Below are 20,221 nucleotides of genomic sequence, written 5' to 3'. Positions count from 1 at the left end.
TGTATCTTCTGATAAGAAGGTTTAATTATAAGTTACTGAACATTAAAAAGTGTCCCCTCGCCAAGGTCTCACTGTAGCCCACAATGACCTGGCACTCATGCTATAGCCCCAGGCTGGCCTCAAACTCACAGTGATCCTCCTACCTCTGCCTCCCAAGTGCTGGGATTAAAGGCGTGTGCCGCCACACAAGGCTGAGAAAGTATGTCCTGATGGCATTAGCTATCAGTAATAGAGCTACTGAATTAGAAATGGAGCACAGACTAATTTGTAAGAGACCAAACCAAAACAAACAAACAAACAAAAACAACAAACAAAAGGCTTAACCAGGGATAAAATGACAATGAATACCACATGACTAAAATTAAGTAGCAGATAGTTACTAGATTAAGTTTTGAAAAGGCTCCAAATAGTTTCCATTCATTAAGACACTCAATGGACTGGTAGCATGTTAGGTAGAGCATACCTGATATAGCAGATCCTCAATGTTCAAAGATAAAACAGAAAAATTAGGCCACACATATTAGAATGGACTGAAGGTTTATCCAAACTAGCATGGGGGAAAGAAGGAGAGAGACTTTCTGTACAGATACATTCAGTATCTATATACATTTTAGTATTTTATATCTCAACTCCATTCCATTCTACCAGTTTGGGAGCTTGGAGTGAGACTAGTTTGTTTGTTTCTTTCTTTCAGAGGACTGAAAGAGAGAAAAAGAGAGAAAGAAAGAAAGAAAATGACAACACCAGGGCTTCCAGTCAGTGCAAACGAACTCAGAAACGTGTATCATCTTGTGCATCTGGCTTTATGAGGGTACTGAGGAATCAAACCTGGGTCCTTTGGCTTTGCCAGCAAGTGCCTTAACCACTAAGCCATTTCTCCAGCCTGAGACTAGTTTCTTTTAACAATTATATCCAATCAAATTAGGGATTAGCTGCTGAAAACTAACATTTTAAAACATTGTCAACATTAATTTGTTCAACTAACAAAAGTACTATCTTAAGATAAATGTCAATTATCACAATACCGGGTGTTTCAATCTAGAATGAGGGCATTTTTTAGATATGAAAGAAAATAGCAGAAATTTATATGGAACTACACACTCTAAAATACAGATACTTGATTATTAACCATAAACACCACCAACTATTCTGTCTACATTTGAACACTAGCAAACTCAGGGATATGAAGTGGATGGAGGCTCCACCAAGATTTTTTTTTGTTTTTTTTTTGGTTTTTCAAGGTAGGGTCTTACTCCAGCCCAGGCTGACCTGGAATTCACTATGGAGTCTCAGGGTGGCTCGAATTCACGGCAATCCTCCTACCTCTGCCTCCCGAGTGCTGGGATTAAAGGCGTGCGCCACCACGCCCGGCTTTCACCAAGATTTTAAGACAGACATGGTAACTTTGTGTGCATGTACATATGAATAAATGCATGCTTTGTATACACATATTACAGAGCATATGTGAAAAATCAAAGGACAACTTTGAGTTGTCTGTTCTCTTATTCCACCTTCTTTATGGTCTCTCACATTCTATCTTTTCTTTGTTTCCCTGTGTGTCTTATGCATGTGTGTATGAAGTGTGCATGGAAGACAGAGAATGATTAGTATCCTCTTCTTTTCACTTACCCAAATGAAATGAAGTCTCTCACTGAAAGTTGCAGTTTCAGTCAGGCTGACTAACCAGCAAGCCTCAGTTCACCTTGTGCATCTGGCTTTATATGGGTACTGAGGAATCGAACCTGGGTTCTTAGGCTTTACAGGCAAGCACCTTAACCAGTGAGACATCTCTCCAGTCCCTCCCCTTTATATTTTTAATTTATGAGGGAGAAAAGAACTTTTTATTTTTTTTGTACTAAATTAAAAAGAAATTATGTATATGAAATAGAGAGAGAGAAAGGGCATGCCAGGGCCTCCAGCCACTACAAAGGAATGCTAGATGTATGTTCCATTGTGCATCTGGCTTACATAGGTCCTGGGGAATCAAATCTGGATCCTTTGGCTTTATAAGCAAGTGCCTTAAGTCATCCCCCAGTCCCATTTTTGTACTTTTCTAGAACAAAAAATGAATTTTGGAGAGTACAAGATCAGCTCTAAGAAAAAAAAAAAAAAAACTAGACAGAATGTGGTTATTGATTTTAAAGTGTCAAAAAGGCTCATTGGACTTTTCTTTTTTTGGTGTATGTGTAGCATGTGGTGCGTGTGTGTACACAGTAAAAGTAGTGGTGCACCTGCCCCATGCACACACAAGTAGAGACCAGAGAAAGACACTGTTGTGTTCTTCCAGTTTATTTCCCTGAGACAGAGTCCCACTTTTCAATTAGAATGGCTGACCCAGGAACCTCAGTGATCCATCCTCCTATCCCCCTGAGCCCTGGGGTCACAGACATAGGTGGTCAGGCTGCCTTTTTTTTTTTTTCCGGGGTAGGGTCTCACTCTGGCTCAAGCTGACCTGGAATTCACTTTGTAGTCTCAAGGTGGCCTCGAACTCACAGCGATCCTCCTACCTCTGCCTCCCAGTGCTGGGATTATGGGCGTGCGCCACCATGCCCAGCAAGGCCTGTCTTTCATGTGGGTGTTGGGGAATCACACTCAGATCTTCTTGCTTGCACAGCAAGCACTGTTACCCATGGACCCACCTTCCCAGCCCTATTCTATTACCAATGCAAAAAAAAAAAAAAAAAAAAAAAGTTAATGAATTTTTCCTTCAAACAAATTCTACTGCCATTTTTAAAGTGTTCCCATCCCGTGCTTGGTAATGCAAAGACTGAATCAGAGTCACACAGGAATACATAAAGAGGCCAGAAAGCAGTTAGGAAAATCTACTCCAGAATGAAACTTTAAAGGAACTTGTCAATGGCTCATTCTTGTCACTCCTCTATAAAAACGTTTAGGGTTAAGCCAGGCGTGGTGACGCACGCCTTTAATCCCAGCACTTGGGAGGCAGAGGTAGGAGGATCGCCGTGAGTTTGAGGCCACCCTGAGACTCCATAGTGAATTCCAGGTCAGCCTGGGCTAGATTGAGACCCTACCTCAAAAAACCAAAAAAGGGGGCTGGAGAGATGGCTTAGCGGATAAGCGCTTGCCTGTGAAGCCTAAGGACCCTGGTTCGAGGCTCAACTCCCCAGGACCCATGTTAGCCAGATGCACAAGGGGGCTCATGCATCCGGAGTTTTCTGCAGTGGCTGGAGGCCCTGGCGCGCCCATTCTCTCTCTCTCTCTGTCTGTCGCTGTCAAATAAATAAAAACAAACAAAAAAATCTTAAAAAAAAAAGTTTAGGGTTAAAATTAGGAAATATCTACAACAGTAATAATTTAGAGGGAAAAATGGTCATATGGAAGATAAGCACTAAGAATTCAGAAGCCTGGGTTCTGGACGTAGCTGTTCCACAAAGACTGACTGCATTCTGTAAAACTAACTGTATACTTTCCTATCAGTTTCATTTTTCTGTATGATGAAAAGACTTATATGTCAAATTTAGTTTCAATTTCCTTAGAAATCTGTTCTTTTATTATGAATTATTCAAAATGCTGTTAGATGGATGGGATATGTTTAATAAATAATTTTTAATTAATTAAACATTTTTGACTATAGAGAAAAAGACAATTTCAGTTGGCAAAAAGTTTTTGGGGGTATTATTTTGTTTCCTGTGTAAGAAAACATAATTGCAAAATTCACACCTCTAAGACAGTATAGAATCAACATAATGGGCTCTAACAATGAACAGTTTAGTCACTGTATTAAATTTGGAACCCATTTGTAAATCCTCTGAAACATAGAAGGATAAGTTCTGAACATGCAGAAATTTTTATATAGCTATTAATCTTTATAAAGTCACACTTCAAATATGCTGATTCTTACTCCCACTGAATTAACCTTGTTTTTATGAAGCATTTGAGTTCCTGACTCATTTGGATAAAACTTTGATAGCTCTGAAGAATAAATAAATTCTTAAAAGCCAAAAAGAGGGCTGGAGAGATGGTTTTGCAGTTAAGAGCTTGCCTGTGAAGTCTAAGGACCCCGGTTCAAGGTTCAATTCCCTACCACCCATGTAAGCCAGATGCACAATATGGCGCATGCATCTGGACTTCGTTTGCAGTGGATGGAGGTCCTAGTGTACCCATTCTCTCTCTCTGCCTCTTTTTCTCTCTGTCACTCTCAAATAAATAAATAAATACAAGAAACAAAAATCCCAAAAGATCATTTACTGCCAGTACAGAAATGTGTCAATTCATTGCAGTGAAAAAGCTTTGCATAGAGAACAAACTTACATTTTGAAAGTAAAACATGTTAAACAAGTTCCAGGGCTGGAGAGATAGCTCAGGGGTTAAAGTGCTTGCCTGCAAAACCTAAGGATCCCGGTACAATGCCCCTGTACCCATGTAAAGCCATGGCTAGAGGTCATGGTGTGCCCATTCTCTATCTACCTTTCTCTCTCTCAAATAAACAAACAAATAAAATACTTCAAAAATCCATAACCAGACTCAAATAATGCTAAGTTAGAAGCATGTTTCTAATAAGGAAAAAAATGGATGGATAAATGTAATTAGTAAATACATATATCTTTTTTGGAAATATTTACTTAACATTAATGCATTAAGCAAATAATTATCTTTTTTACTCTTTTATGACAGAAATGTGGTTGATGTGGTGAAAAGGTAGGTCCCTTATATGTTTAAAGTCCCTTATGTGTTTACAAATGCTGAAATAAAAGACAAACCATTTACTCTCAAATGCTGAAATAAAAGACAAACCATTTACTCTCAAAGGTCCCTACACCATATTCCCTATAAAACCCTAAGAACCTAAGGATCAACTATTATTTTTCCCCTATTCTCCTACCCCAGCCTTCATAAAACTGTGACTACTCTGTAATTTACTTCCTTAAATGGGACTAGGAGAGTCTACTTTTAGGAGACTGGTAAATAATTTCAAGGGGTAATAAGCAATGAGAAATATTACCAAAAAAATTAAGTAAGCATGTACTATTTATTTTATGCATATTAAGTGCTTTAATGTTATTACAACTGAAGAACCATCAAATACATACTTCCTATTGTAAATTCACAGAGATGACTAGATCTGTATGGACAACTAGTATATATTCTAATCATATCTAACCTCCTGTATACTGATACTAAATACTTTTCTAAAAAAAGGTGGTCAGGGTCACCCTCTTAATTGGAAGAACAACAAAAATCCTAGAAGCATAAAACCTACATTTTTGTCTGGTGGTATGCTTCATCAATAAATCAAAGAAATGCATACTATCCTAAAGTCTAAAGTAATCTAAAGCGTAACAGCTCCTGCATGTGACTTAGTTACTACATGCATCATTAAGGAATAATAAATCCACTAACAGCTCACACAGGGCAAAGAAAAATGTTTTTAAACCCAGCATTTCTCATCCCCTTAATTCTATCAAACTACTGGTCTTAACAATCATTCCAGGAGCTAGAGAGATGGCTTAGCGGTTAAGGCATTTGCCTTCAAAGCCAAAGGATCCTGGTTGGACTCTTCAGCACCTGTGTAACCCAGATGCACAAGGGGGCGCATGCATCTGGAGTTCTTTTGTAGTAGCTGGAGGCCCTGGTGGGCCTACTGTCTCTGTCAAATAAATAAAATGTATTTTTAAAAATCACCCCAGGGCTGGGGAGATGGCTTAGTGGTTAAGGCGTTTGCCTGCAAATCCAAAGGACCCAGGTTCAATTCCCAAGTACCCAAGTCAATTAAGCCAGATACACAAGGTGGCACATGCATCTGGCATTCATTTGCAGTTGCTGGAGGCCCGTTCTCTAAAAAAACAAAAACAAAACAAAAAACCCATCCCAGCTATTAAATTATTAACAGGAAAACAGTAAGTTATTTTTGCTTTGTACCTTTTTAACTCATTTAGGTTTTATTTTTTTGGTACGGCACATTAAGAATGTTCCCTAGCTCTTTCCCATTTTCATCATAAATAAAACCACTACAAACAACTAAGAAATTTAAAAATTATTTAAAGATAGCAGACCATTTGACAACAAAATTCAAGTTTTTTTTAAGTTGAACCATCCAGGTACTCCTGTATACCATGAGTTTCATTTTCCAAATCATGAAATATTTAAGAACACTAGCACACACTCAAAAATACAAGGCCAAATACCAGTATCTCAAAATACTGCTTTTTGCTCATACTTATGCAACCCCCTTTAATTTCTAGAGCAAGAAAAAGATGTTGTAACAGGATATTTTCAGTATATCAGGCAGTAAAATTTCCATGTGATGCTTTCAACTTAAAATTCAGTTTATTTCCAGTAACTTGCCTTCAAGTATGACTACATGACTGAAAGCTTGAAGCACAGGGCTGCTTATCCAGGGGCTGGCTCAGTGAAAGAATAGGAATGGCTAGTAGGTGTAAACCAGCTTCAGACCCTACTCTTACTTGGGAGGTGAAGAAACACAAGAGAACAATCTCACCAGGATCACACCCAGCCTGGTGGACTAAAATCCAGGGGGATTTAAGTGAAATAGAAAGTACTGTATTCTCCAACCTCATGCCTTGAAATGCACGATGAGCAAAATAAATGAAAAAGAGCCTAATATAATTTAGCTGTAAATCAGAAACATTAAATATTTTACAAAGAATAATGGCAGCAAATAGTCCCGATACCATAAAATCGCCTCCTCTTTTAGTAGCAAATACTCTCATAAAATTGACCCCAAGAAACAAACATTTAGGTCCTCTCTACTGGTACATGAGACCCCAATAATGAGGATTGACAAAAGTGCTTATCATCAACATCATTTAGCAAATGAAAGAGTTGAAAATTGGGAGCTAAATGGTAAATACATTACCTACTTCCTGAATCTATGAAAATAACAAGACTAATGTTTTACTGATCATGTTTACAGTGGCTAATCTCAAAGGAGACATCGAAACCCAAAATAACCCAAAATGAACTGTAGTGGGAAAGTAGTTAACAAAACTTACGTATAAAAGAAGTAAAACATGGGCTGGAGAGATGGTTTAGCTATTAAGCACTTGCCTGTGAAGCCTAAGGATCCCGGTTCAAGGCTTGGCTCCCCAGGACCCAGGTTAGCCAGATGCACAAGGGGGCGCACGCGTCTGGAGTTCGTTTGCAGAGGCTGGAAGCCCTGACGCGCCCATTCTCTATATCTGTCTCTCTCTCTCTCTCTCTCTGTCACTCTCAAATAAATAAATAAAAATGAACAAAAAATATTAAAAAAAAGAAGTAAAACAAAACTACAAAACAAATGTTTCAAGGTTTAAATAAGATACATTTCAATTTTGAACTGTATTTTCGACGTTGTAATTAATCCTAAACCAAAGAAGTTGTCTGCATACCAATTTGAGTTAACCACCAGAACGTGTTTATTTAAAGTGGAGCGGAGGGTGGGGATGTGGCTGAGTGGCATGCACAAGACCCTTGGGTTTTAGCCTCCAGCACAGAGAATAGGGGGAAGGCACTAAAGAAAAACCTTTTCTAAGGAAAAAAATAAGAGAAGGAAAATAAAAACCGGAAGCTTTGGAAGATGTTAAAAAAAAAAAAAGAAAAACACGCCTAGAAGGCTAAAGGCATCGAGCTACTCTTGAGTCTGAGTCCCACCTGGGCAAGGGGTGACATGGAGCAATGGGAGACCTTCCAGTTGGATGGACTGGGCCTGCTGGGTGACAACCCCCCCTCCACTCACCTTAACTCTATGGGGACAAGTACTAGTAAGCCAAAGGCCGTTCAACCTCCGCTCCGCCACCGCAGGCTGGACTTCAGACCCGACGGCGGGGAGACGCAAGAGCGCGTAGCATCCGGGCCAGCGACTGAAACTTTGCCGGCCGAGCGGACTCGCCACGGCGGCCGCGAAGTTGCGCCTCGGGCCTCGTTTGGCTACCTCCCGCCCCCGCCCCGCGCAGCCCGAGCCAACTACGTCTGCGCGCCCGCCAGCTCGTCCCGACAAGTTCCGACGAGACCGCCAGGCTGTGCGCGGCCAGAACAGACAACAGGTGGGCAGCGGCCCCGCAGGCCCGGCCTTCCCGACAGGCCGCGGTTCTCCCACTCTGCCAGGCCACGGCGCCCGGCTCCCGACGGGGAGGGCGGTCGCTCCTTACCTCCGCCATATTGGCCGCGCCGCCGGGTCACATCTCCGCGGCAGCCGCGGCCAGAACCCGGATGTGAGCCTCGGCCGCGGGACTCCCGTCGCCGCCGCTGCCGTGGCGGGAACGCGCAGGAGCCGCCCGAGCGCGCCCACCACACCCCGCTCCGCCCCCTGGCGGCGCCCGGCGGGGCCGACTGGAGGGAGCAGGGCGCGCGCGGCCCCGCGGTGCCGTCGGGGAGCGCGCAGAGGCGGGCACCGCGGCCGAGGCAGCAGGCTGGAGCCCAGGTCCTGGGAGCGCGGGAGAAGGCGCCGTGACCCAGCCAGCGAAAAACAAACTCACATTGTACAGATCGGTCATTTTTGAAGTGTATTTGCTGCAAAACGGACGCTGCCGTGATAGAACGGCAGCATCGCGAAGGGAGCTCTGTAATTGTACCCCTTCACGAACATTATTCCCTGTTGATTCCCGACAAAGTGGGAAAGCCCACATTCCAGATAAGAATAGTCCGCCATCCTCAAGTCTCATTTGTCTTTCCTTGCACACTCGGTGATAACAGTAGCAACGTAGTTGTCCGGCAACTGATGATTTTTTTTTTTGCAGAACTAGACAAAAGTTTTAAATTTAAAATAGTGAAAAGCTACGAGGGAGAAAATTATTTGCAATGTCTAAAATGCCTGAAATTCGAAAATTTGTTTTAATGTACTGGGTTAGCTTTGAGGCCAGTTCTCACGAATGCCAGGGTCACTTATTTCTGTTTCCTAGGGTAGCTGCCAATATTAAATGGGCCGCGCAAGGTATTTTGCTAAACCAAAAGTCTAAAAAGCTTATTTCAAAAGACCAGTTTTTTACACTCTGGTTTTTCTTCAGATTTTATAAATCTTTTGCCTTTTACGAAACACCAGCCTTTTTCCAAATCATCAAGGATTCTTAAAGCAGTTTCAAAAATGACTATCAATATCAAACCATTAAGTGATATTCATCTCTAAATAATATACCAGTGCTAATGTAGCGCATAAATATAAATATATACAACTTTTCTTAAAGTTCATACTTACAAAGCAGCATGCAGGATGCTGACTTTATAAATTATTTTTATTTCCTTAAAATTCTAGACTCCATCAAACATTTTTCTGTTTCTACAGACTGAATATTAACTTGAAATTCTTATGTCCAATAATAATTTGAGCACGAATAAACTGCATTGACAGATATATGAAGTAGCTGCTAAGTGAAAGGACATTACCTGGTAATTTGACAGGAAAAGAGTCCAGAGACAGTCTGTAAACCAATTAAACATAAACATCTGATGCACATTTTCTACTGAAAGAAAAGCAAGGGAAAGAAGAGAAAGGAAAACTTTTAAGGTTCCCAAGTCTACAAACAGTTTTTACCATTAACTATACTGTATAGCATTTTCACCTTAAAGAAATTTTTTTCCCAGAATTCCTGAGGGTATAAATATTTTGACATAGATATATAGTTTCTAAGAGTTAACTTGTGGAATTTTAATAGTTTGGACTTAAAAATGACTTTTAAAAGTGTCAGTACATATTCAAATAACCTTCACAATGGATGAAAAAGAGCTGAAGGCAAAGAACAATGGACATGTCCGGCTGGAGGTTGCACAGGTAAAATTACAAAGGTCCAAGAGGTAGTAGAAACACGGGCTGCATACCATGGGGACAAAGGAGAATAGTCCACTAAAATATGAAAAGCTTAAATACAGATCTTAGCTGGCCTCTAAAGGGAAAAACTAAAGATTGTAGTCAGTCGTCTACTAAGACCCATTCTTCAGGTGAACATCAACAAAAACCTAAAGTACAATTAAAAAGTGGATCCTGGTCTGGAGTGATGGCTCAGTGGTTAAAGACACTTGCTTGCAAAGTCTGATGGCCTGGGTTTGATTCCCTAGTACCCACATAAAGCCAGACACACGAAGCGGCACATTCATCTTGAGTCCATTTGCAGTGGCTAGAGGCCCTGAGAGCCCATTCTCTTTCTCCTCTCTCTCTTTCTGCTTGCAAATAACAAATAAAAATTAAAAAAGAATTTTTAATGTGGATCATGTTGCTTGGCTGTTAAATGAATCTTTAAAGTATTAAATGAAGTCTGAAACCTTTTCTTCCCCCCGAGGCAGGGCTCTCACTTTGTAGCCCCAGGTTGACCTCCAACTCAAAGTCACTGGATTCTCTTACCTTAGCCTTCCAAGTCCTGGTACTTAAAAGGTATGTATCACCACACCTGGGTTTGAAACTTTGTGAATGGGTAATTATTGTTAAATCTCTAAGTTAAGTAATATTGCTTTCCAATGTTATTAATTTTACATGACATTTTCATTTATGGGAAAAATTTATCTCTACATCTTTATTATGTGTACATATTCATGTACATATATATTCATATATATACTATATATATATATACATATGTGTGTGTGTGTATATATATATATATATATATACACACACACACACACACACATATATATATATATATATATATATATAATTTTGAGCTTTTTTGACATTCCAAGGAGAAAACAGCTCTAATATAGCAAGTCACAGATATCTTTCTACTAAATTTAGCATACTTTAATTTTAATCTAGTGACATAAGGATTACATTTTTTTCAGAAACTACCTTAAAGAAAGAAAAAATCTTTCTCAAAGTTCTTGCTTACCCTTTAGTATGAGATATATAAAAACCCTTTACAACACATAGTGTTGAATGGGACCTGAGGCCTTCGGTCACTTCTACCCTATACAAATAGGGTATTCCTCAGACTGTTTCTACTACCAGGCTTTTCTGCCTACATTTAAATACCTCCAGTTAATTCTTTTCAAAGGTTGCCACATTCTTTTTCTAAAGCCAGAGACTACCTCCTTGTACTTTCATCCATTACCTTTAGTTCTTCAGTACTCTTTATTAACTCATATTATCTTCTTTGTATTTGAATGCCAACAGTCATTACTTATACATGGGCCAACAAAATATATCACTAAGGCCTATTGATAGTGGAAGAGCTGAACACAGGGCATAACAGAGGTGAGGCACCATGAACTATTCAAAATCATTATACTTTATTAATGTCAAACCCAAAGTGGTAGCGCAGTTAGAATTGTACAGTAAAATGTTTCAAGTTAAACTACAAAGTGTGGTTGGTTCCAATTTCATGTGAGGTTTGTTTGTGGTTTATGTTTCAGAACTAAAAATCACTCCTCAAGGCCTGAAGAAATGGCTCTTTGATTATTACAACATAAAAGGTCTCAATTTCAGACAAACTAATAATTTCTATCATATTAAGTTACTCATAACTGCTATTTTATCTGGTAAATTATTTTAAGTAATTTATTGAAAACTCCATTCAAAAGTTATTTTAAAAGGGCTGGGAATTTGGCTCACTTGTAGAGTGTTTGCCTAGCATGCGTGAGGCCCTGGGTTCAATTCCCAGTACTATTTTTTTTTAAGGTATTAAGCAACTTATAGAAGATAGGAGCATGCACACATGCACACATGTACACACCCAGACATAGGCAGAGCTACTTGGTGCAAAGAAACACACAATTTTACTTCAACCAGCAGTTAAAATAACCAGTAAAATAAACTATCTTGACATTTATCTAAAAAATATAACCTTTTATTCAGCACCAACACCTGACTCAAATACAAGTGATGCATATATGCTGTAAAAGCACATAGCATCAAAAAGGCACCTCTCAAAATACACCAATGATTTTGACTAGGGGGGTAATTGATATAGATAAATACAACATACTGAAAATCCCAGAAACAAATTGTTATATTTTTTAGCATCTATGAGTTCTTTTCTGATTTTTGTTTTATTTTGTTGTTTTCAAGGTAGGGTCTCACTCTAGCTCAGACGGATCTCCAATTCACTATGTAGTCTCAGGCTGGTCTTCAACTCACTGTAATTCTTGTACCTCAGCCTCCCAAGTGCTTAGATTAAAGGCATGCACCACCATGCTGGTATCAAAGATTACTGTATTTTCTAAAATTTTTATTTAGAAGTGACAGTTTAAACTACAATTTCATAATATGGAGGGAATATATACATAATTCAAATTTTTTCTTTAATGACATTTTGAATGAATTACGTATACATTGACTTTAGTAGGGAGAATGCAGTTTGCAGAGCAGTAATGGAGTATAGTGGGGCATTCCATATCTATGTGACAAAAACTTTCATCTTTGTTTTTAGTTAATGCCAGCCAAAAACATTTATGCAGCATTTTGTTTCTTCAAATAATTGCGGCGTTTCCTTTCATTATTTTTATATCATTTCATCCAATGTCCCCATCTTAACAATACTACACACTTACTATACATTTATATTCTTACATTGGTGGCGTTATTTTCATCTCACCCAAATTCTTTAAATTATTTGCCCATTGGCAATTCTCCAATACTGGAGCATATAGAATAATCTGGTATTTCTATCATTTGAGGGAGTTTATGTTTTCCCTCCCCTAGAGTGCCCCTGCCTACCAGCATCACATCCGTCTTGTCTGCATTGAACCTCAACCAGTTGGTTCTTAACCACGTCCGAAACTCAGCCAGGCACTGGGAAAATCGAGCCACCACACCATCTGGATTAAAGGGAAAAAAGCCTCAGTAGGAACGAGACAAACAATGTTACCATAAGCTCACCACTCATTTGCATTCTTAAAAAGGTGGCTGGGGTCTGGAGATATGGCTTAGCTGTTAAGCCGCTTGCCTGTGAAGCCTAAAAACTCATGTTTGAATCTCTAGGCCGCCATAGCAGGACCAAGTGAGGCAAACCTGCAACCTCGCACATGTGCAAGGGTGCACCCGGGCTGAAGGCCCTGGCACACCCATTCTCTCCCTTTTGAAATAAATGATAAAAGCCAGGCATGGTGGGGCATGCCTTAAATCCCAGCACTCAAGAGGCAGAAGTAGGAGGATTGCCCGTGAGTTCAAAGCCACCCTGAGACTACACAGTGAATTCCAGGTCAGCCTGGGCTAATGCAAGACCCTAAGTCCAAAAACCAAAATAGATAATTTAAAAATTTTTTTAAAAAGGTGGCTGGGAACTAGGTCAAACATCCCATAACATTTTTAGAAAAAAAAATTGAGCCTTGAGACCAGCAATATGTAACCCACAAGAAAGGAATAAAAGCATCCCAAGAATGAAGTTTATATTTCAGTCAATTGCAGGTCATCCTGCAATCTAGTGTTAAAGTTGCACTCTTTTGTTTTTGCAAAAATCAGAGTTTTAACAGTGGGGAAACCTTTAAATAGTTAAAATTGAGGCGCAGGAGGGGTAATGACTTGCCCAAGGTCACACAGCATCCAAGGACCAGAGCTGGGCTCCAGGGCAGGCACCTCTGCATTACAAGCTCAAAGGAACAAGGATACTCCAAGAGAGGGAGAACCTCATTCTCACAGAATCATTCTCTCCAAGTCTCTCCCGTTTCTCGCTCCTCAGACAAGGACAGGTGGGCTCGGTGCCCCGCCAGCTATCCCAGCGTGGCTAGAGCGAGGTGGAGCCATCGGGGAGTGGGTCAGGCAGCCACAACCCAACCGGGATAGCGGGCACAGAAAAAGGGGCGGAAGCCAAGGCTGAACTCACTGAGCCAAGTACCTGACCACCGCGGCAACGGCAAAAAAGCTGGGCGGGAGCGGAGCGGGGGAGGGGAAGGCGGAAGGATGCTGCGCGTGCGCTCTGGGGACGGTGCCCCACTAGTACAGCGCAGCCTCCGCCGCCTGGCCCCGCCCCGGAAGTCAGGGGCCTTCCGGGCGGTGCTCTGCCATGGGGGAGGGGAGGAGAAAGGGTGGGGGAGGACCCTTTTCAGGGTCCTCCACCGGTGAGCGCAGGAGGAGGGAGGTGGTGTGTGGAGGCTGCACTTACAGCCGCCGCCGCCGCCGCCGCCTCCTCTGCCGCCGCCGCCGCCGCCGCCGCCTGGAGAAGCTCCATCCATCCGCCTGCAGCCGGGAGACTCGGAGCCTGGGAGGGGCTTGGGGCCCGGCCGCCCGCCTCCTCTGAGTCGTCGGCTGCGCTTCCTCCGGCTCCACCAACCCTTGGCCCTCCCCTTCGCCTCCGCCCTCCTCCTCCGTCGCGCGCCTCAGCCAACCGCGCGGCCGCTAGTTGGGCCGGTTCCGTCGTCGCCATGGCGCCCGGCAAACATTCCTGAGTTGCGGCCCTGACGGTGAGGCGAGCTGTTAAGGTCGGAGGACCCGGAGCGCCTAGGGACGAGGTTCTGCACACTTCTTCGGCCCGTCGCCACCATGCACGGCTCTCCGCCTAACAGCCGCAAGCAGCTAAACTTGGTGGTGTAAGTTCCCCGTTCCTGGCGTGGAACACGGGTCACCCTGCAAGTCCTCGAAGCGCTTCTGCGCCCTGGGCTCCTTGGCCAGTTGAGCCATTATAAAACCCCGACTGCTTTGCGTCCCTAAGACACCTGGTTTTGCTCACCGCGCTTCTCATCCTTGCCTTTAGCTTTCTTTCCGTTTCTATAATCTGCAAACTTTCAACTTTGATACCTTTTTGGATTTAGGCAAAGCCTCAGCTTTCCCAGCCACTAGACCCCACAATACTGTGCTCATTGGCAGCATTTTTCTGCTATCTTCTACCATTCTACCTTAAAAGGTTGTTCCACTACTGTTCTTTGATATTTGAAAAAGCCTGGAGAAAATCAAGTATATCTTTGGATTTCTGTGGCTTAGAACTTCAAATGCTCTCTTTCTTCTGCTAACCAAAAGCTTCCCCAAATCATGCTTTTACACTTCAGTCACTTTTCTTTAACCTTCCTCATCTTTCTCCCACTCTTCGGCCTTAAGTTTGTCACTAGGTTTGTGGCTACTTTTCAAAATATTTTACTGGTGCCATAGTATCTTCCATAATTAAATATTCAAGTGTGTGTGCCTTGTGCTGTCAAAAGTTATGTATACTAATGGTTCACAAGTTTTTGGTGCTGGTGCCGTAGAAGTTCTCTAGAAAAAAATCACTCCAATGCCAGTTAGTGAAAGTAGAGGAATTTATTTACCCTAGGGCCAAAAAATTTGAGATAGCTCCCCAAAGAAGCTCTGTCCCTGAGCTGAGATTTTATTTTCATTTTATAATTTTCATAGCTGAGGGGAGGGGTAAGAGAACAAACTAGATACTGCAATTTGCATACTATTTCTGTACTTAGGTCACCCTAACAATGAACTCCATTTTATTTTGTTTTAGCTTAAACTGTCTTTCCTTCTTATTGTCCTTCTGGGCCCTTTCTGGACAGCTCTCTCTTAAAAAAAATTTTTTTTTTGTTCATTTTTATTTATTTATTTGAGAGTGAGAGAGAGAATGGGCACGCCAGGGCCTCCAGCCACTGCAAACGAACTCCAAATGTGTGGGCCCCTTGTGCATCTGGCTAAAGTGGGTTCTGGAGAATGGAGCCTCTAACCAAGGTCCTTAGGCTTCACAGGCAAGTGCTTAACCGCTAAGCCATCTCTCCAGACCCTCTCTGGGATTTTTTCCATCTGCTGACAAAGATAAGTTTAACACCTTAGCAATTATCCCTTACAGTAACTCAGTGAATCTGTTCAAGTTTTAGTTTCTTTTGTACCACATTCCCTCCTCTTTATCACCATAATACCTTATGATTTGGTATGTAATGGCCGGTACACCTGGTGTATCACTTAGAATTTAAGTTGTTTTCATCTTGCATTGGATGAACCTGGACAGAGCATTTGGAACATAGGGTTTTAACAAAAATCCCAGCATAATAATTATGAGAGGCCCCATTAAAGGAGCTAGCCATCATCCCCATGTAACCTACATAGAGGGCAGGCCCAAGGTCTGGGGTACATCTGGAGGTTTTAGTAAGCATGATCTTGAGGGCCAAGAGTGTCAGCTGTCATTGGGAACAGTGACACTGTTACCAATAAATCTTGTATTTTAATTATCTGAAGCAGTAACTGGTTCATGATTATTGTCCTTGAAAATGTGGATGGCAAAATGAAGAATAATTATAATAAAGCCAAAGAAAGTGAGTCAGGAGTGCCTTCTCTGTACAAGATTAGTCAGCAGGAGTGACTGACTAATCCTGTTGTGAGGAAGAGAACAAAGAACATTTCTGCAATTAGAGGGAGGTGGTTGTACCACATTCCATAAAAAGAAAGACATTCCTATGGAAGGAAAAGGATATAATATAAGGCAAAAGTAAAGAACGGTATCAGTTCAGAGGTGAAAGACATAAAAGTCCCTTGGAGCCAGTGTTTCTCTATGGATCCCATGAGGTTGTCAAATGAGCTGATCAGTCTAGCAAATGGAAGAATTTAGAATCCTTACCATGTGTCTGATTATCTCTGACTTACAGAGTTTAATGCGGCACATGTTGCTATAAAGACAGATATATATATATATATAATTTTTTTTTTAAGCAGGCATAGTAAACAACAGTAGGACTGGTGGTCATTTTATATGTGTGTGTGTGTGTGTGTGTGTGTGTGTATATATATATATATATATATATATATATATATATATATATATATGTTGCATCTCTTGTTGAATTCCTCAGGCTTCTATTGTTCATGGATGCATGGACCAGTAAACTTTCAGGGTTGTAACAGGAGTAGGGCCAGTCTACTGGCAGGGACAGGTGTCCCCCAAAGCTTGACCTTCAGGGACTCTTTGGGTTCCTGATGACCTGTTAGCTGTTACACTTGGCTGAGGACACTGCCTTCTTGACTCTGATGTGATGTGTTTATATCTCTTGGCTGATAAGTGGGTTTTCTTGTGTTACAAACTTTAAGGGAGCATCACAAATGCCAGGAGAATCTGGCTTACCTCTAAATCTAAGCAAAGAGACACCATCAAACAACCAGTACCACCAGTATTAGTAATTATAAACAGAACTCTAAATTGTTTTTACATTTTAGGGCCAGGCTCTAGATTTGCCCTAGCTGTACTTTAAGGCTTGGCTCTGAGATCTGTCTTTAGTGACATGTCTCCTTTTTTTTTTTGTTGTTGTTGTTGTTGAGGTAGGGTCTCACACTAGCCCAGGCTGACCTGGGATTTACTCTGTATTCTCAGGGTGGCCTCGAGCTCATGGTGATCCTCCTACCTCTACCTCCTGAGTGCTGGAATTAAAGGTGAATGCCACCATACCTGATGATATATCTTCTTTTAATAAGACATATTATAGTGGGGAAATTGGGGTTCTAGGGTGCTTCCTGGAATCCCAAGTCCTGAGTTCATATCTGCAAACTTAACAAAGAATTGGCAATTTCAGATTCAAGAGAATGATTTTTAAAATAACACATTTTATACAGGTTTTACAAAGAAGTGCAGAAAGAGGAAGACTGGGAGGTAAGGGAGATGAAGTGGGGAGAAGATAAGTACACCACATGGAGCCCAAAAGCCCATGTGAGTTAGATGTAGCTCAGGAGTCTGTGTGACCAAATTTGGATCTGGGGAAAAAAGCATGGAAAGAAAAAAGAAATTTCAAGTAGTTCTTGCCACGTGGGGAGTTGTTGGGAATAAAGAACCCGTGTGGAGTGTAAGGGCCAGGAGGCCCTTCTGCGTGGGCCTGGGCCTGGGCCTGGGCCTGGGCTGAGCAGCCCAGGGAAAAATTCACCCACAGCCGGAAGTTCCCAAGTGATCAGAGAGAGAGAGCCACTGCCCTCCCTTGCAAAGGTATTTATAACCTTAGGGTGGTGGGCTGTCTTTTGGTCCAGGTGAGCCAAAGGGCCATCCTGTTGGTTAGGGCTAGGGCCTATCTCAGGAAGAGATTAGCTCTGGCACCAAGTTCCAGGGGTGGAACTTGACCAACCACAATGTTTAAATCCTATGAAAGACCTCCCTCCTAGGAGTAGTCCTGCTTGTTTGTAGAAAAACTGGTCTCTAGGTAACTGAGCAAAAGATAAGATCATCTTGGATTTCTAGCAACTGCAAACTTTCTTGCCCTAAAGTCCAGTCACCCTAACTCTACATTCCCCCAATATCAAGGAGAGATTGGGCTAATATGAATCAATAACTGCTAAACATAATCAGTGAGGATAATTTTTGGATCTTTGATTTAAAGGCAAATAGTGGATGACTAACCAGGGCCAGGCAGAGGCAGAAGGCATGAGTTAATGTTAGAGTTTAGTACTGTAAACCAGCATCAGGGGAGTTTATTAGTCTGAATCTTTGTTTATGTTGTAATATCTTGTAGTTACATTGTCTTACTGGAAGTTTAATACCATGCAGGCAGCCAAAATTAAATATGTATTATATTTTAGAGGTTATTTATGGCCCTGTAGGAGAGACTTTTAGGGACCTATGAAGAGTTCTATGACTCTCAGCATTGTCATCTGCTAGGATAATCAAGTCCACGCTGACCAGTGGCCTTCCCTGTTTTGGAAAGTCTGGAGGAATGATTTTCCTTTAATGTGACTCCTGTTGCAAGTACACTGACTTGCAGTTCATCTTCATGTCTCCATGCCCTCTCTGATCAAGAAGACAGGTAACTTACCAGAAGCTAGAAGTTAGTAAGTGTCCCATCATCTCTTGTGGTCTTCTAACCTGGGAGCAGGAACCAAAATATTGGTTATTCTTTTATTTTGACTTTTATTTTTTGGTTTTTCGAGGTAGGGTCTCACTCTAGTCCAGCTGACCTGGAACTCACTATGTAGTCTCAGGGTGGCCTCGAACTCACGGCGATCCTCCCACCTCTGCTTCCCGAGTGCTGGGGTTAAAGGCGTGTGCCACCACGCCTGCTGGTTATTCTTTTAACTCCCGTGTTTCCAAAGAACTTTGGCTTCTACATATGGTTATTAATCACTCAGAGTTATTGTACATGTCTGATTAGCAAAGAGATCTAGCTAAAGAAGTGCAGAACTTATTTGGGTAGCAAAGCAGATCTGGTCAGAGAATGACACAATAGTTTAAAATCATTCTGATTAGTATTTAAATTTAGTTGTCAGGTGACAGTGTAAGCTGTATCTGGAACATAGAAAGCATATATATTTTATCTTTTAAGTATCTGTCAGTTATAATTACAGGCAGAACATTTTAGCAGCCTTGGAAACAATATTTTACCCACAACTTGAAATCAGTTGATTTTATCTATATATTATATATTAGAAAAAGACAAGACAGTATAAAAACTTGACATCATGGGGCTGGAGAGATGGCTTAGCGGTTAAGCGCTTGCCTGTGAAGCCTAAGGACCCCGGTTCAAGGTTCGGTTCCCCAGGTCCCACGTTAGCCAGATGCACAAGGGGGCGCACGCGTCTGGAGTTCATTTGCAGAGGCTGGAAGCCCTTGCGCGCCCATTCTCTCTCTCTCCCTCTATTTGTCTTTCTCTCTGTGTCTGTCGCTCTCAAATAAATAAATTAAAATAAAATAAAATAAAAAAATAAAAACTTGACATCTATATTTGAAAACAACTTTGGCTAGTCTGTATACCTATGTAGGTACCAATTACCCCCCAAACTGGAAGCAGAACAGCAGAATTTAAGATCATTTTTCTACAGCAAGGAACATGTCTTAAGTATCAATATATCTATAAGCAGTGAACTTAAGATATCAGAAAAGAGACAATTATTTAAATAAAACCTTGATTGAGACTGCTCATACATACATTAAGAATAAAGCTGAACCTAGTCATTGAGCTAATTTTAGCCTTATTTTAATGTACATTAGCGACATCATGACAGACATAAAGTTATTTCTTAATCAAGTACCTTTAACCATTGAACCATTTTTTCCTTTTTATTTATTTATTTTTATTGACAACACTTACAGACAATAAACCATGGTATTTTCCTTCCTTCCCCCACTTTCCCTTCATAATTCTGCTCTCTGTCATATCCCCTCCCTCTCTCCATTAGTCTCTCTTTTGATTTGATGTCATCATCTTTTTCTCCCATTATGAGGGTCTTGTGTAGGTATTGCTAGGCATCATGAGGTCTTGGATATTGAGGCCAAATTCTTTCTGGACAGTTGTATGTAAGGAGTGGTACCCTTCCTTTGGCTCTTACATTCTTTCCACCACCTCTTCTGCAATGAACCCTGAGCCTTTGAGGGTGTGAGATGTTTCAGTGCTGGACACTCTTCCGTCCCTTCTCCTCAGCACTATGTTACCTTTTGGGTCATCCTAGTGCTCATTGCCATCT

General features: G+C 41.4%; 2 protein-coding genes across 9 annotated transcripts in view; one reads left to right on the top strand and one right to left on the bottom strand.

Annotated features, from left to right (window-relative positions):
* Mier1 (MIER1 transcriptional regulator) overlaps window positions 1-14,070 on the bottom strand; it is a 61,763-nt gene extending 47,693 nt beyond the window's left edge. The window contains exons 1-3 of one of the 7 annotated variants that reach the window (XM_045149570.1): window positions 13,986-14,070; window positions 12,602-12,702; window positions 9,340-9,413 (exon numbers count right to left, since the gene is read on the bottom strand). In XM_045149570.1, the coding sequence (XP_045005505.1) occupies window positions 9,340-9,413; window positions 12,602-12,702; window positions 13,986-14,055 (245 nt within the window). In that variant the 5' untranslated portion in view covers window positions 14,056-14,070. Of the gene's footprint in view, window positions 1-7,696; window positions 7,792-8,108; window positions 8,210-9,339; window positions 9,417-12,601; window positions 12,703-13,985 lie in introns of those variants that run through there. The other 6 variants (XM_004661730.2, XM_045149566.1, XM_045149567.1 and 3 more) reach the window with 6 other exon arrangements.
* Window positions 14,071-14,223: 153 nt separating this feature from the next.
* Dnai4 (dynein axonemal intermediate chain 4) overlaps window positions 14,224-20,221 on the top strand; it is a 207,911-nt gene continuing 201,913 nt past the window's right edge. For both annotated transcript variants that reach the window (XM_045151138.1, XM_045151139.1), the window contains exon 1: window positions 14,224-14,409. In XM_045151138.1, coding sequence (XP_045007073.1) covers window positions 14,363-14,409 — 47 coding nt within the window. In that variant the 5' untranslated portion in view covers window positions 14,224-14,362. The remainder of the gene's footprint in view (window positions 14,410-20,221) is intronic.

The sequence above is a fragment of the Jaculus jaculus genome, chromosome 5 (genome assembly GCF_020740685.1).
Source record: "Jaculus jaculus isolate mJacJac1 chromosome 5, mJacJac1.mat.Y.cur, whole genome shotgun sequence".
Taxonomy (NCBI): domain Eukaryota; kingdom Metazoa; phylum Chordata; class Mammalia; order Rodentia; family Dipodidae; genus Jaculus; species Jaculus jaculus.
The sequence above is the reverse complement of the archived record's forward strand: the minus strand, read 5'-3'. Positions and strand labels throughout refer to the sequence as shown.